General features: G+C 45.3%; 1 protein-coding gene across 1 annotated transcript in view; it reads right to left on the reverse strand.

Annotated features, from left to right (window-relative positions):
• FAM83D (family with sequence similarity 83 member D) overlaps positions 1–10,092 on the reverse strand; it is a 34,631-nt gene extending 24,539 nt beyond the window's left edge. Inside the window, exon 1 of the mRNA XM_063960257.1 lies at positions 9,583–10,092. Within this exon, the coding sequence (XP_063816327.1) occupies positions 9,583–10,032 (450 nt within the window). The 5' untranslated portion in view covers positions 10,033–10,092. The remainder of the gene's footprint in view (positions 1–9,582) is intronic.
• Positions 10,093–12,815: the final 2,723 nt, after the last annotated feature.

The following is a 12,815-nucleotide window of genomic DNA, read 5'->3' on the forward strand; positions in this document are numbered from 1 at the left end:
GGCTGGAGTGACACAAGGGGGAGCTGGCTGGAGTGATACAGGAGGATCCTGGCAGGAGAGACACAATGGGGGAGCTGACTGGAGTGACACGGGAGGGTGCTGTCTGGAGTGACACAGGAGGGTACTAGCAGGAGTGACACATTTGCACATGAGGGAGCCCGCTGGAGTGACACAGGCAGGTGCTGGCTGAAGTGACACATGGAGGAGCTGAAGTGTATTATGTGAATATAGCTTTTTCAATATATTTTATATGGATCTGGATTTTTAAATTATTTTATGTGGAAGTGTCTTTTTTAATGTATTTTATGTTGATTCTGGCTTTAAAATGTATTTTATGTGGATCTGACATTTTCATTGTATTTTATACTAGGGGTGTGGCCTAGCAGGCACAAGGCCACACCCCATTTTTGCACACGCGCCTTCAGCTTGATGTCAGCTCTTTGACGTACCGAACAAGATTTTTTGGCTCTTTGTCTCTGACTGGTTGGCCACCCCTGATCTAGTCAGATTGCTTAGATTTTAAGCATGGATCTCTCCGTGAGTACCCTCCTTAATAGCAGCATGCAGACTCTTGTAGTGGGTAGCAAGGATTAGGTTACCGATACTGTTGAGGCAGATTTTTCCAAAAGATTTTCAAAAAATTTTTTTCATCTCAAGAAATAATTATAGATCTATTCATCAGGCACTTTAGTATCCAACTCCTTTACATGGAGATTCAACATTGCTCCTATGCTGCTACTTTTGTTGTAGTGAAACTGCACTGCCGAGTGACTCTGCAATGCTAGTGTTTGAACTGGGATTCACACATGCACACAAAGAACCGGCTGTCTAGCAGAGTGAGACAATTAGGGGTGAAGGTTCCCGCTGACAGGCTCCGAAAGGTTGTATTTCTGAACAATAGTATGGAGGCAGTGAGCCAAATTGGGACTGAAAGTTAAGTAGGAGATATCCATGAAATCTTTTGCGTTACCTTTATAATTTATGGCCATGAGTCAGTAAAAAATAAGATTTTACTTACCGATAAATCTATTTCTCGTAGTCCGTAGTGGATGCTGGGGACTCCGTCAGGACCATGGGGAATAGCGGGCTCCGCAGGAGACAGGGCACATCTAAAAAGCTCTTTAGGTCACATGGTGTGTACTGGCTCCTCCCCCTATGACCCTCCTCCAGGCTTCAGTTAGGTACTGTGCCCGGACGAGCGTACACAATAAGGAAGGATCTTGAATCCCGGGTAAGACTCATACCAGCCACACCAATCACACCGTACAACTTGTGATCTGAACCCAGTTAACAGTATGATAACAAAACGAAGTAGCCTCTAAGAAGATGGCTCACAACAATAGTAATAACCCGATTTTTTTTGTAACAATAACTATGTACAAACATTGCAGACAATCCGCACTTGGGATGGGCGCCCAGCATCCACTACGGACTACGAGAAATAGATTTATCGGTAAGTAAAATCTTATTTTCTCTAACGTCCTAGTGGATGCTGGGGACTCCGTCAGGACCATGGGGATTATACCAAAGCTCCCAAACGGGCGGGAGAGTGCGGATGACTCTGCAGCACCGAATGAGAGAACTCCAGGTCCTCTTTAGCCAGAGTATCAAATTTGTAAAATTTTACAAACGTGTTCTCCCTTGACTACGTAACTGCTCGACAAAGTTATAATGCCGAGACTCCTCGGGCAGCCGCCCAGGATGAATGCCACCTTCCTTGTGGAATGGCATCTACATATTTCGACTGTGACAGGCCTGCCACAGAATGTGCAAGCTGAATTGTACTACAAATCCAGCGTGCAATAGACTGCTTAGAAGCAGACGCACCCAGCTTGTTGGGTGCATACAATATAAACAGCAAGCCGTCCTAACTATATTATATATATATATATATATATATATATATATATATATATATATATATATATATATATATATATATATATATATATATATATATATATATATATTTATTTTTAGGGCCCTGACAACGTCTAGTAACTTGGAGTCCTCCAAGTCCCCAGTAGCCTCAGGCACCACAATAGGTTGTTTCAGGTGAAAACGCTGACACCCCTTTAGGAAGAAACTGGAGACGAGTCCCAGTTCTGCCCTGTTCAAATGGAAAATTATAATATGGGCTTTTGTAAGACACAGCCGCCCATTCTGACAATCGCCTGGCCGAGGCCAGGGCTAACAACATGGTCACTTTCCATGCGAGATATTGGTCAACAGCATGGTCACTTTCCATGTGAGATATTTCAAATCCACAGATTTGAGCGGTTCAAACCAATATGATTTTAAGGAATCCCAACACTATGTTGAGATCTCACGGTGCCCCTAGAGGCACAAAAAAACTGTATATGCAATACACCCTTTATAATCTGGACTTCAGGAACTGAAGTCAATTTTTTTCTGGAAGAAAATCTACAGGGCCGAAATTTAAATCTTAATGAACCCCAATTTGAGGCTCAAAACACTCCTGTTTTCAGGAAGTGCAGAAATCGACCTAGTTGAATTTCCTTCGTGGAGCCTTCCTGGCCTTACCCACGCAACATATTTTCACCACATGTGGTGATGACGTTGTGCGGTCACCTCCTTCCTGGCTTTAACCAAGGTAGGTATGACCTCTTATGGAATGTCTTTTCCCTTCAGGATCCGGCATTCAACCGCCATGCCGTCACACGCAGCCGCGGTAAATCTTGGAATATACATGGTACTTGCTGAAGCAAGTCCCATCTTAGCTCCCCAGGCCCTTAGTCCTCTGTGAGCATCTCTTGAAGTTCCGGGTACCAAGTCCCTCTTGGCCAATCCGGAGCCACTAGTATAGTTCATACTCCTCTATGTCTTATAATTCTCAATACCTTGGTTATGAGAAACAGAGGAGGGAACACATACACTGACTGGTACACCCACGGTGTTACCAGAACATCCACAGCTATCGCCTGAAGGTCTCAAGACCTGGCGGAATACCTGTCCCGTTTTTTGTTCGGGCGGGACGCCATCATGTCCACCTTTGGTCTTTGCCAACGGTCCACAATCATGCTGAAAAACTTCCCTATGAAGTTTCCACTCTCCCGGGTGGAGGTAATGCCTGCTGAGGAAGTCTGCTTCCCAGTCGTCCACTCCCGGAAAGAACACTGCTGACAGTGCTATCACATGATTTTCCGCCTAGCGAAAAATCCTTGCAGTTTTGACACTGCCCTCCTGCTTCTTGTGCCGCCCTTTCTGTTTACGTGGGCGACTGCCGTGATGTTATCCCACTGGATCAATACCGGCTGACCTTGAAGCAGAGGTCTTGCTAAGTTTGGAGCATTATATATTTGCTCTAAGCTTATTTATGCGGAGAGAATTCTCCAGACTTAATCACACTTCCCTGGAAATTTTTTCCTTGTGTGACTGTTCCCCAGCCTCTCAGGCTGGCCTCCGTGGTCACCGGCATCCAATCCTGAATGCCGAATCTACGGCCCTCTAGAAGATGAGCACTCTGTAATCACCACAGGAGAGACACCCTTGTCCTTGGATATAGGGTTATCCGCTGATGCATCTGAGGATGCGATCCGGACCATTTGTCCAGCAGATCCCATTGAAGAGTTCTTGCGGGAAATCTGCCGAATGGAATTGCTTCGTAATAAGCCACCATTTTTACCAGGACTCTTGTGCAATGATGCACTGACACTTTTCCTGGTTTTAGGAGGATCCCGATTATCTCGGATAACTCCCTGGCTTTCTCCACTGGGAGAAACACGTTTTTCTGGACTGTGTCCAGAATCATCCCTAGGAACAGTAGACGTGTCGTCGGAAAAAGCTGCGATTTTGGAATATTTAGAATCCACTCGTGCTGTCGTAGCACTACTTAAGATAGTGCTACTCCGACCTCCAACTGTTCTCTGGACCTTGCCCTTATCAGGAAAGCGTCCATGTTTCTTTTAAGAAAATTCATCATTCCGGCCATTACCTTGGTAAAGACCCGGGGCGCCGTGGACAATCCAAACGGCAGCGTCTGAACTGATAGTGACAGTTCTGTACCAGGAACCTGAAGTACCCTTGGTGAGAAGGGCAAATTTGGACCTGTAGGTAAGCGTCCCTGATATCCAGTGACACCATATCGTCCCCTTCTTCCTGGTTCGCTATCACTGCTCCGAGTGACTCCATCTTGATTTGAACGCTTGTATGTAAGTGTTCAAATATTTCAGATCTCACCGAGCCGGTTGGCTTCAGTACCACAATATAGTGTGGAATACTACCCCCTTCTGTAAAAGGGGTACTTTGATTATCACCTGCTGGGAATACAGCCTGTGAATTGTGTGAGGGGGAGACGTCTCGAATTTCTAATGTACACCTGGGATACTACATGTAGGATCCCGGAGTTCCCTTGCGAGTGAGCCCACTGCGTGCTGAAACTCTTGAGATGACCCCCTACCGCACCTGAGTCCGCTTGTACGGCCCCAGAGTTATGCTGCGGACTTGGCAGAAGCTGTGAGGGGCTTCTGTTCCTGGGAATGGGCTGCTTGCTGCAGTCTTCTTCCCTTTCCTCTACCCCTGGGCAGATATGACTGGCCTTTGCCCGCCTGCCCGTATGGGGACGAAAGGACTGAGACTGAAAAGACTGTGTCCTTTCTTGCCGATATGTGACTCGGGGTAACAAAAGGTGGATTTTTCAGCTGTTGCCATGGCCACCAGGTCCAATGGACCGCCCCTTTATACAGCAATACTTCCATATGCCGTCTGTAATCTGCCTCACCTGACCACTGTCGTGTCTTCGTCTGGCAGATATGTACATCACATTTACTCTTGATGCCAGAATACAATATATGCCTCTGCGCATCACGCATATATAGAAATGCATCCTTAAAATGCTCTATAGTAAATAAAATCTTGTCCCTGTCAAGGGTATCAAAATTTTCAGTCAGGAAATCCGACCAAGCCCCCTCAGCGCTGCACATCCATGCTGAGGCGATTGCTGGTCGTAGTATAACACCAGTATGTGTGTATATACTGTTATGATATTTTCCAGCATCCTATCAGCTGGCTCCTTGAGGCGGCCGTATCTGGAGACGGTAACGCCATGTTTTTACAAGCGTGTGAGCGCCTTATCCACCCTAAGGTGTGTTTTCCAACTCGCCCTTACTTCTGGCGGGAAAGGGTATACCGCCCATAACTTTCTATCGGAGGAACCCCACGTATCATCACACACTTCATTTAATTTATCTGATTCAGGCAAAACTACAAGTAGTTTATTCCCACCCAACAAAATACCCTTATTTGTGGTACTTGTGGTATCAGAAATATGTAACACCTCCTTCATTGCCCTTAACATGTAACTTGTGGCCCTAAAGGAAAAATACGTTTGTTTCTTCACCGTCGACACTGGGGTCAGTGTCCGTGTCAGTGTCTGTCGACCGACTGAGGTAAATGGGCGTTTTTACAAGCCCCTGACGGTGTCTGAGACGCCTGGACCAATACTAATTTGTCCGCCGGCTGTCTCATGTCGTCAACCGGCTTGCAGCGTGTTGACATTATCACGTAATTCCATAAGTAAGCCATCCATTCATGTGTCGACTCCCTAGAGAGTGACATCACTATTACAGGCAATTTGCTCCGTCTCCTCACCAACATTTTCCTCATACATGTCGACACACACGTACCGACCTATAGCACACACACAGGGAATGCTCTGATAGAGGACAGGACCCACTAGCCCTTTGGGGAGACAGAGGGAGAGTTTGCCAGCACACACCAAAATGCTATAATTATACAGGGACAACCTTTATATAAGTGTTCCTCCCTTATAGCATTTAATATATATTTATATCGCCAAATCATTGCCCCCCCTCTCTGTTATAACCCTGTTTCTGTAGTGCAGTGCAGGGGAGAGCATGGGAGCCTTCCCCTCAGCCTTTCTGTGAGGGAAAATGGCGCCTGTGTGCTGAGGAGAATAAGCTCCGCCCCTTTCTCGGCGGGCTTTTCCTCCCGGTTTTTTAATACTGGCCTGGGTTAAAATACATACATATAGCCTTAATGGCTATATGTGGTGTATTTCTTTTGCCAAATTAGGTATTTATATTGCTGCCCAGGGCGCCCCCAGCAGCGCCCTGCACCCTCCGTGACCGTGTCAGTGAGCCTGTGAGACAACAATGGCGCACAGCTGCAGTGCTGTGCGCTACCTCTATGAAGACTGAGAAGCCTTCTGCCGCCTGTCACCGGACCTCCGTCTCTGCCGTCTTCAGCGTCTGTAAGGGGGATCGGCGGCGCGGCTCCGGGACGAACCCCAGGCTGACCTGTGTTCCGACTCCCTCTGGAGCTCAGTGTCCAGTAGCCTAAGACTTCAATCCTCCTGCACGCAGGTGAGTTGCAAGTCTCTCCCCTAAGTCCCACGTTGCAGTGATCCTGTCGCCAGCAGGTATCACTGATTAGTTTAAACCTAAAAAAGACTTTTCTAAACAGCTCTATAAGAGAGCCATCCAGGTTGCACCCTACTCGGCCGGGCACAGAAACCTAACTGAAGCCTGGAGGAGGGTCATAGGGGGAGGAGCCAGTACACACCATGTGACCTAAAGAGCTTTTTAGATGTGCCCTGTCTCCTGCGGAGCCCGCTATTCCCCATGGTCCTGACGGAGTCCCCAGCATCCACTAGGACGTTAGAGAAATGTAAATGTCTGCAAAAGTAGGTGAAAATGAAAGTACAATGAATAGACTCCTTAGACTTTGGTGGTGATATGGCTGATGCTGCAATGGTGAAAAGAGCCAACCACCCTCCTTTTCTTTTAATAAAACTCCTTCCCCAGCATGCTTGTTTGCCAACGCATCACTAATTCCACTTTTACATAAATTACCCAGCTTCAACCCGGCTCAGACTTGGGACAGAGCACAGGACTGTGAAGCCGGGGTCCATTCACACCAGACCCAAGTCTTCCAGCATTCAGTGGGCCCTTGGAGAAGATCTCATCTTCAAGCGCTACTGTCCCATCAATTTCTTTTAGGCCTTACTCAGGTCATCAAGACCTAAGATGGGTCATCTACCCAGATTGCAAGTCCTGGGAAAAACTCTGCTAGCGAGCAGGGTCCCAGATCCAGGACTCTCAACCCAGGTAGACCCTTTCAGACATAAACTGGACGCGGGTTGATGCATGTACACATGCAAACAGAGCCGGCCCTAACCAATATGATGCCCTAGGCAAGATTTTGGCTGGTGCCCCCCTAGCACCACCGCTAGTTCTGCAGGAGATGCCTGGCATGAGTCAGCAGGCAGCTCTGCTAACATTGGGCGCCTTTTGCTTATGAAAATGCATCATATTATTTGCATTACTTTGTGGCTAGGATGCACAAGCAGCTTCTGTTGATTAAAATGATATGCAGCATGCCTATATTCTGTGTGCGACTGCGGCTGTATCTGCATACGAAATGCTACATTACAGTGATTTCCAGGAATACACTGCAACGTAGCAATTTGTATGCAGATCCAGCCGCAGTCACACACAGAATATAGGCATGCCACATATCATTTTAATCAGCAGAAGCTGCTGGTGCCCCTAAGCATACCAAATGCCCTAGGCATTTGCCTAGTTTTCCTATGCCTAAGGCCGGCTCTGCATGCAAAATCCCAGGTTTTAGTCTCATGTCTGAAAGGTGTTTTAGTGGACCTTTCACAACACACATTTTTATAGGCAAGTCGTTTCTTCAGACATCTGGATTACACCAGTACCAATCTAATTACTTCTAGATTAGTCCGATTGGTGTAGAGGACTTAAAAGCTAACAACAAAAAAAGTTTCCAAAGAAATGAAAAATTACCCTTATATTTTGTAGCAAGTAATATTCAAATACATATCAACAAGATTCCCCCGTAGTTTGGAGATTAAACAATCCAGAGCAAAAAAGGAAAACTTTGTGCTCACTTGCAGCAGCTTTCTGCACCGAAAATTTCAATAGCTGCCTGCTGTACAAGCCTCACGTGAGTAGTCTGGCTTTACTAAGCAGTACAGTTTACTGCAAGTGGGAGCAATGCTTATTCCCTCAACTTAATCTGATGCATACACTACATGTTCCATCATGCAGACAACCATCACATGCTGGAACATGAATTCCATTAATAGGATACTTTTTATTAATAAGGCTTAATTGAACAAGATATCCCATAAGCCGCTTTGATATAAATTCATTTTATGCTTCATCGTAATTTAATAGGGAATTCTTCTGGTTTCATTATCCCAATGCTAGAAAACTATGCCAATGTTTAAAAAATAGTGTCAGTCCATTATACTGGGACCTTTGGAGGCAGACATGTATTCTCTACTCACTAAACATTGATGTTTAGTGGTCAACATTTTTCCCTGCCATCAATGGCCACGTGTCACTGTCTTAACCCTAATTCTCCAGGAAAGTATGGAGACATGCAGCCCCCCAACCCCTCTACCTTACCCAATAGAGGCTCCAACAAATGCGGATTGGGCTAGTGCCCAATACTAGAGGGGCAACAAACTGTAGGTTTTCCTCTGAGCGTGTACAGCCCAGCCTGTATAGCAGACTTCTATTTTATTATGGCAACCCTGCATCCATACCAAAGGTTTTATTTGTGTTTTTTCGGAGCAGGAATCGCTCAATATTCATATAATTCCCCCCCTTCCAATTTACTCAATAAGTTTATTAGGTCTATTCTGGTACCAGAATAAGTATCATGGCTGATATGCAATAATAGCAGCAGGTGTCCCCACACCCCATAGTAAGTTGCACTGGCCTTTAAGTATTTGGTAAATATCAGGGAAACCGGTTAAGCCAAGCCATCTTCAAAGCAATTGTAGTAGCTTATTCATGGTGATACGGAACAAAACTAAAACCTGAAATTACACATCAACATCAAAACTCAGGGAACAGAAACAAACTTATTAAATCAGGTTTATAGGGCCATCAGATTAATATGTTCTCAAGTAGCACTCCATCAAGGAGTCATATACACGGATCCACGAGCATTAGTCTAAAAACTGTTTAATCTGAACCTTTATCTCAAAAGGGACATGGGTTGGTCATTCATGGATTTCAGACCGGTCGGTTCCTCATAGAGTATTACTATAGTATTAGAGTAACTAACACTAATTCAGAAAGTGTCAGAATATAATGTGCACTAGTCAGGGGTAGGGTGTGCGTGCATAGGAGCATTTAATAGGACAGTAAAGAAGTAATTTTATAAAACCTACAATTAAGGATGATTACAAGTTCAGAATAACAGAGTGAAAGCAGGTTTTCTCTTAGTAAACTGCCCCAGCAAATCCACCAGATATGCTGCAGGGCTATACAGTAAGATAAAGTATAATGCACTGGAGTGGCAGATTACAATAACATACAGGGCAGGAGGAATAATAACCAGTATATGACATCTGCTGAAGGTCTTCCAATAGTACTGCCAGCGGGTAATTGGATTGACCCCTTAAAGTGCTTACACAGACTGCCCTTGGGTAGTGCACACAGCTAATTCATAGACGTGCCTGCAGCTTCTTACAAGGGGCATGAGAACAGCATCCCCTTTACCCCAGTGCTTACACCCGCGCCTGCCAGCTATATGTTGCCCTCCTGCCCAGCGTACACCCACCTCCCGGGCGGTTCTGATCAGAGCTCTGGCCGCCTCTTTGCAGCTGTAGATGGACTCCCCGTAGCCGGGCTGGAAGTGCACCTCAACCCGTGTGGCACCCCGGTACGAGCCAGCGCTGAAGGCCGGCCATCCAAGCTCCAGCAACGGCGGCTCCAGGTCCGAGATTTCTGGGAAATAAGTAACGGAGGAACAGTCCACAGATGCGGACACGGACACCTCGTCCTCCCCGCACTGGAGAGAGGCTGCAGAGCTCAGAATCTCTCCGACCTCCAGCTCGGACAGGAATTCTGGGACCCGCTCTCGCTTCAGGAACCCACGCAGCGCCTCCGGACCCCCGGACACCAGCTCTTCCAGAGCCAGGCGCTGAGCCTCGCTGTACAGGTCCGGGGGTGCTGCGGGCCACCGGGATGCCAAGGTGAAATCATCCAGGCACTGGGACATATTAGCCATGGCTGACAAATCCAGATGTCCCGGCCACAGTCACTGAGCGATGCCCACCTCACCGGCAATACTTATAAGGCATTTAAATACAAACAAGCCCGGGGTGGCAGCCGATTGGCTGACATAACAGGCCCCTACCAATAACAAGCAAGGAAACGCAACACGCCCACATTCGGTGCCACACAGGAGGAGGATGGGGCTGGGCCAGGGATACAGAATTACAGTAGCACACGGATGCTGCTGCTGCTCGTCATCCTGTTTGCACGATGTGCTGTGTATACAGTCAGTATAGGTGTCACTACAATGCTGCTTCCTACTTATTGTTTTATTACTTATCTATAGTTTCTCTCTCTCTCCCCATATATAATACGAGTATTCGCTACCTGCAAGAGTTATGAGACCTGTGCGGTTTTAAATTTTTCGTAAAATAATCTGTACTATATCATGAACTATAGAATTCTATTACACTGTTGTTCCCCTGTTAATGATGTACAAGGATTTTTATTTTTTCCATTTCATGATTTTTATATGAAACCTTCTGATAGCATATAAATTCGAGGTGACGAGCAATAAAACAATAAAATATCAACTATAATACAGTACATAGGTTGATACATTTCTGCCTTTGTTGCATATCACAATAATTTGTAATGCTTTAAAGGGGAAATGTATTTAAGAGCAAGAAACTGTGATGCAGTTTCGATAAGAGCAAATAAAGGTTAATTCTAAAAAGTACATTGATGGCTTGTGCAAACACTACTGAGCTTGGACCTGGCTGGCTTAATGTGCTTGTGTAAGTGGTAATTGCACACTCAGAAAAAAAGCGTAAATGTAGCCCATAGGCTCCAAGGGACTAACACAATGTAGAGATGACTTGAGCTAAATGGGCCAAGATCTGAAAAGCTCATTGGTAAATTTACTAAGGTGGGAGGTTTTTTTTTTTTAGAACTTGTGATGTTGCCCATAGCAACCAAAAAAACCTTCCACCTTAGTAAATTTACCCCAATTGTTTTTGGAGCTTGGTGAATGCAGCATTTGTACATGGAAACCTACAGAAACTGCATTAACAGTTGCACAGAGAGGTATAGCAGCAAACAATGGAGATCTCTGTTGCAGGACCACACAATTAAATAGCCCCAATGTCAAAAACAGCTGTTCTCAGAAGATTGTCCACCATTCTGAGCTTAATTAAAAAGCTCCTCAATCAATATTCAATATCAGTGCTTTATTGATACATAAAAAAAAGTTAAAACAGGATTTATAAGTCCAGTCCAGTGGTGCTGTGTTGTGCTGCATCAGTCCAGTGGTGGTGTCTTGTGCTGCATCAGTCCAGTCACAGTGGTGGTGTCCTCTGCTGACATATGTCCAGTGCTGCTGTATAAATCCAGTCCAGTGCAGGGGTGCTGTGTTGTCCTGCATCAGTCCAGTGGTGTCCCTGTGCTGCTGTATAAGTCCAGTGATACTGCCGTATATGTCCAGTGGTACTGCCATATAATTCCAGTGATACTGCCGTATATGTCCAGTGGTAATGGCGTATAAATCCAGTCCAGCGGTACTGCCGTATAAATCCAGTGATACTGCCGTATATGTCCAGTGGTACTGCCATATAATTCCAGTAATACTGCCGTATATGTCCAGTGGTACTGCTATATAAATCCAGTGGCACTGGCGTATAAATCCAGTCCAATGGTACTGCCGTATAAATCCAGTGATACTGCCATATAATTCCAGTGGTACTGGCATATAAATCCAGTGATACTGGCGTATAAATCCAGTGGTATTGCCGTATAAATCCAGTGGCACTGGCATATGAATCCAGTCCAGTGATACTGCCGTATATGTCCAGCAGTACTGCCGTATTAATCCAGTGATACTGCTGTATAATTCTAGTAGTACTGGCGTATAAGTCCAGTGATACTGCCTAATAAATCCAGTCCAGTGGTACTGCCGTATAATTCCAGTGATACTGCCATATAATTCCAGTGGTACTGGCGTATAAATCCAGTGATACTGCGTAATAATTCCAGTGATACTGCCGTATAAATCCAGTCCAGTGGTACTGCCGTATATGTCCAGTGGTACAGCCGTATAAGTCCAGTGGTACTACTGTATAATTCCAGTGATATTGCCATATAATTCCAGTGGTACTGGCGTATAAGTCCAGTGATAGTATAAATCCAGTCCAGTGGTACTACTGTATAATTCCAGTGATACTGCCATATAATTCCAGTGATACTGCCGTATAATTCCAGTGATACTGCCGTATAATTCCAGTGATACTGCCGTATAAATCCAGTGGTACTGGCATATAAGTCCAGTGATACTGCCGTATAAATCCAGTTCACTAGTACTGCCGTATAAGTCCAGTGGTACTGCCGTATAAGTCCAGTGGTACTGTATATTATTTACTCCATTTAAAGGGGTTATTAATATTTAATCCAAATTATTTTTTACAGGGTTTGCCCTGTGTGGTGTAAGGATACGCTGTTCTGTGCCGCATATAACTCCAGAAAAATAATGGAGAACAAAAATTTGGAGGAGAAAATAGGGAAAGATCAAGAACCACTTCCTCCTAGTGCTGAAGCTGCTGCCACTAGTCATTACATAGACTATGAAATGCCATCAACAACGTCTGCCATTGCTGATGCTCAATGTCATAGTAGAGGGCATGTAAAATCCAAAAAGCCAAAGTTCAGTAAAAAGACCCCAAAAAATAAATTTAAATGGTCTGAGGAGAAACGTAAACTTGCCAATATGCCATTTACGACACGGAGTGGCAAGGAACGGCTAAG

The sequence above is a fragment of the Pseudophryne corroboree genome, chromosome 3, assembly GCF_028390025.1.
Source record: "Pseudophryne corroboree isolate aPseCor3 chromosome 3, aPseCor3.hap2, whole genome shotgun sequence".
In the NCBI taxonomy this organism is placed as follows: Eukaryota; Metazoa; Chordata; class Amphibia; order Anura; family Myobatrachidae; genus Pseudophryne; species Pseudophryne corroboree.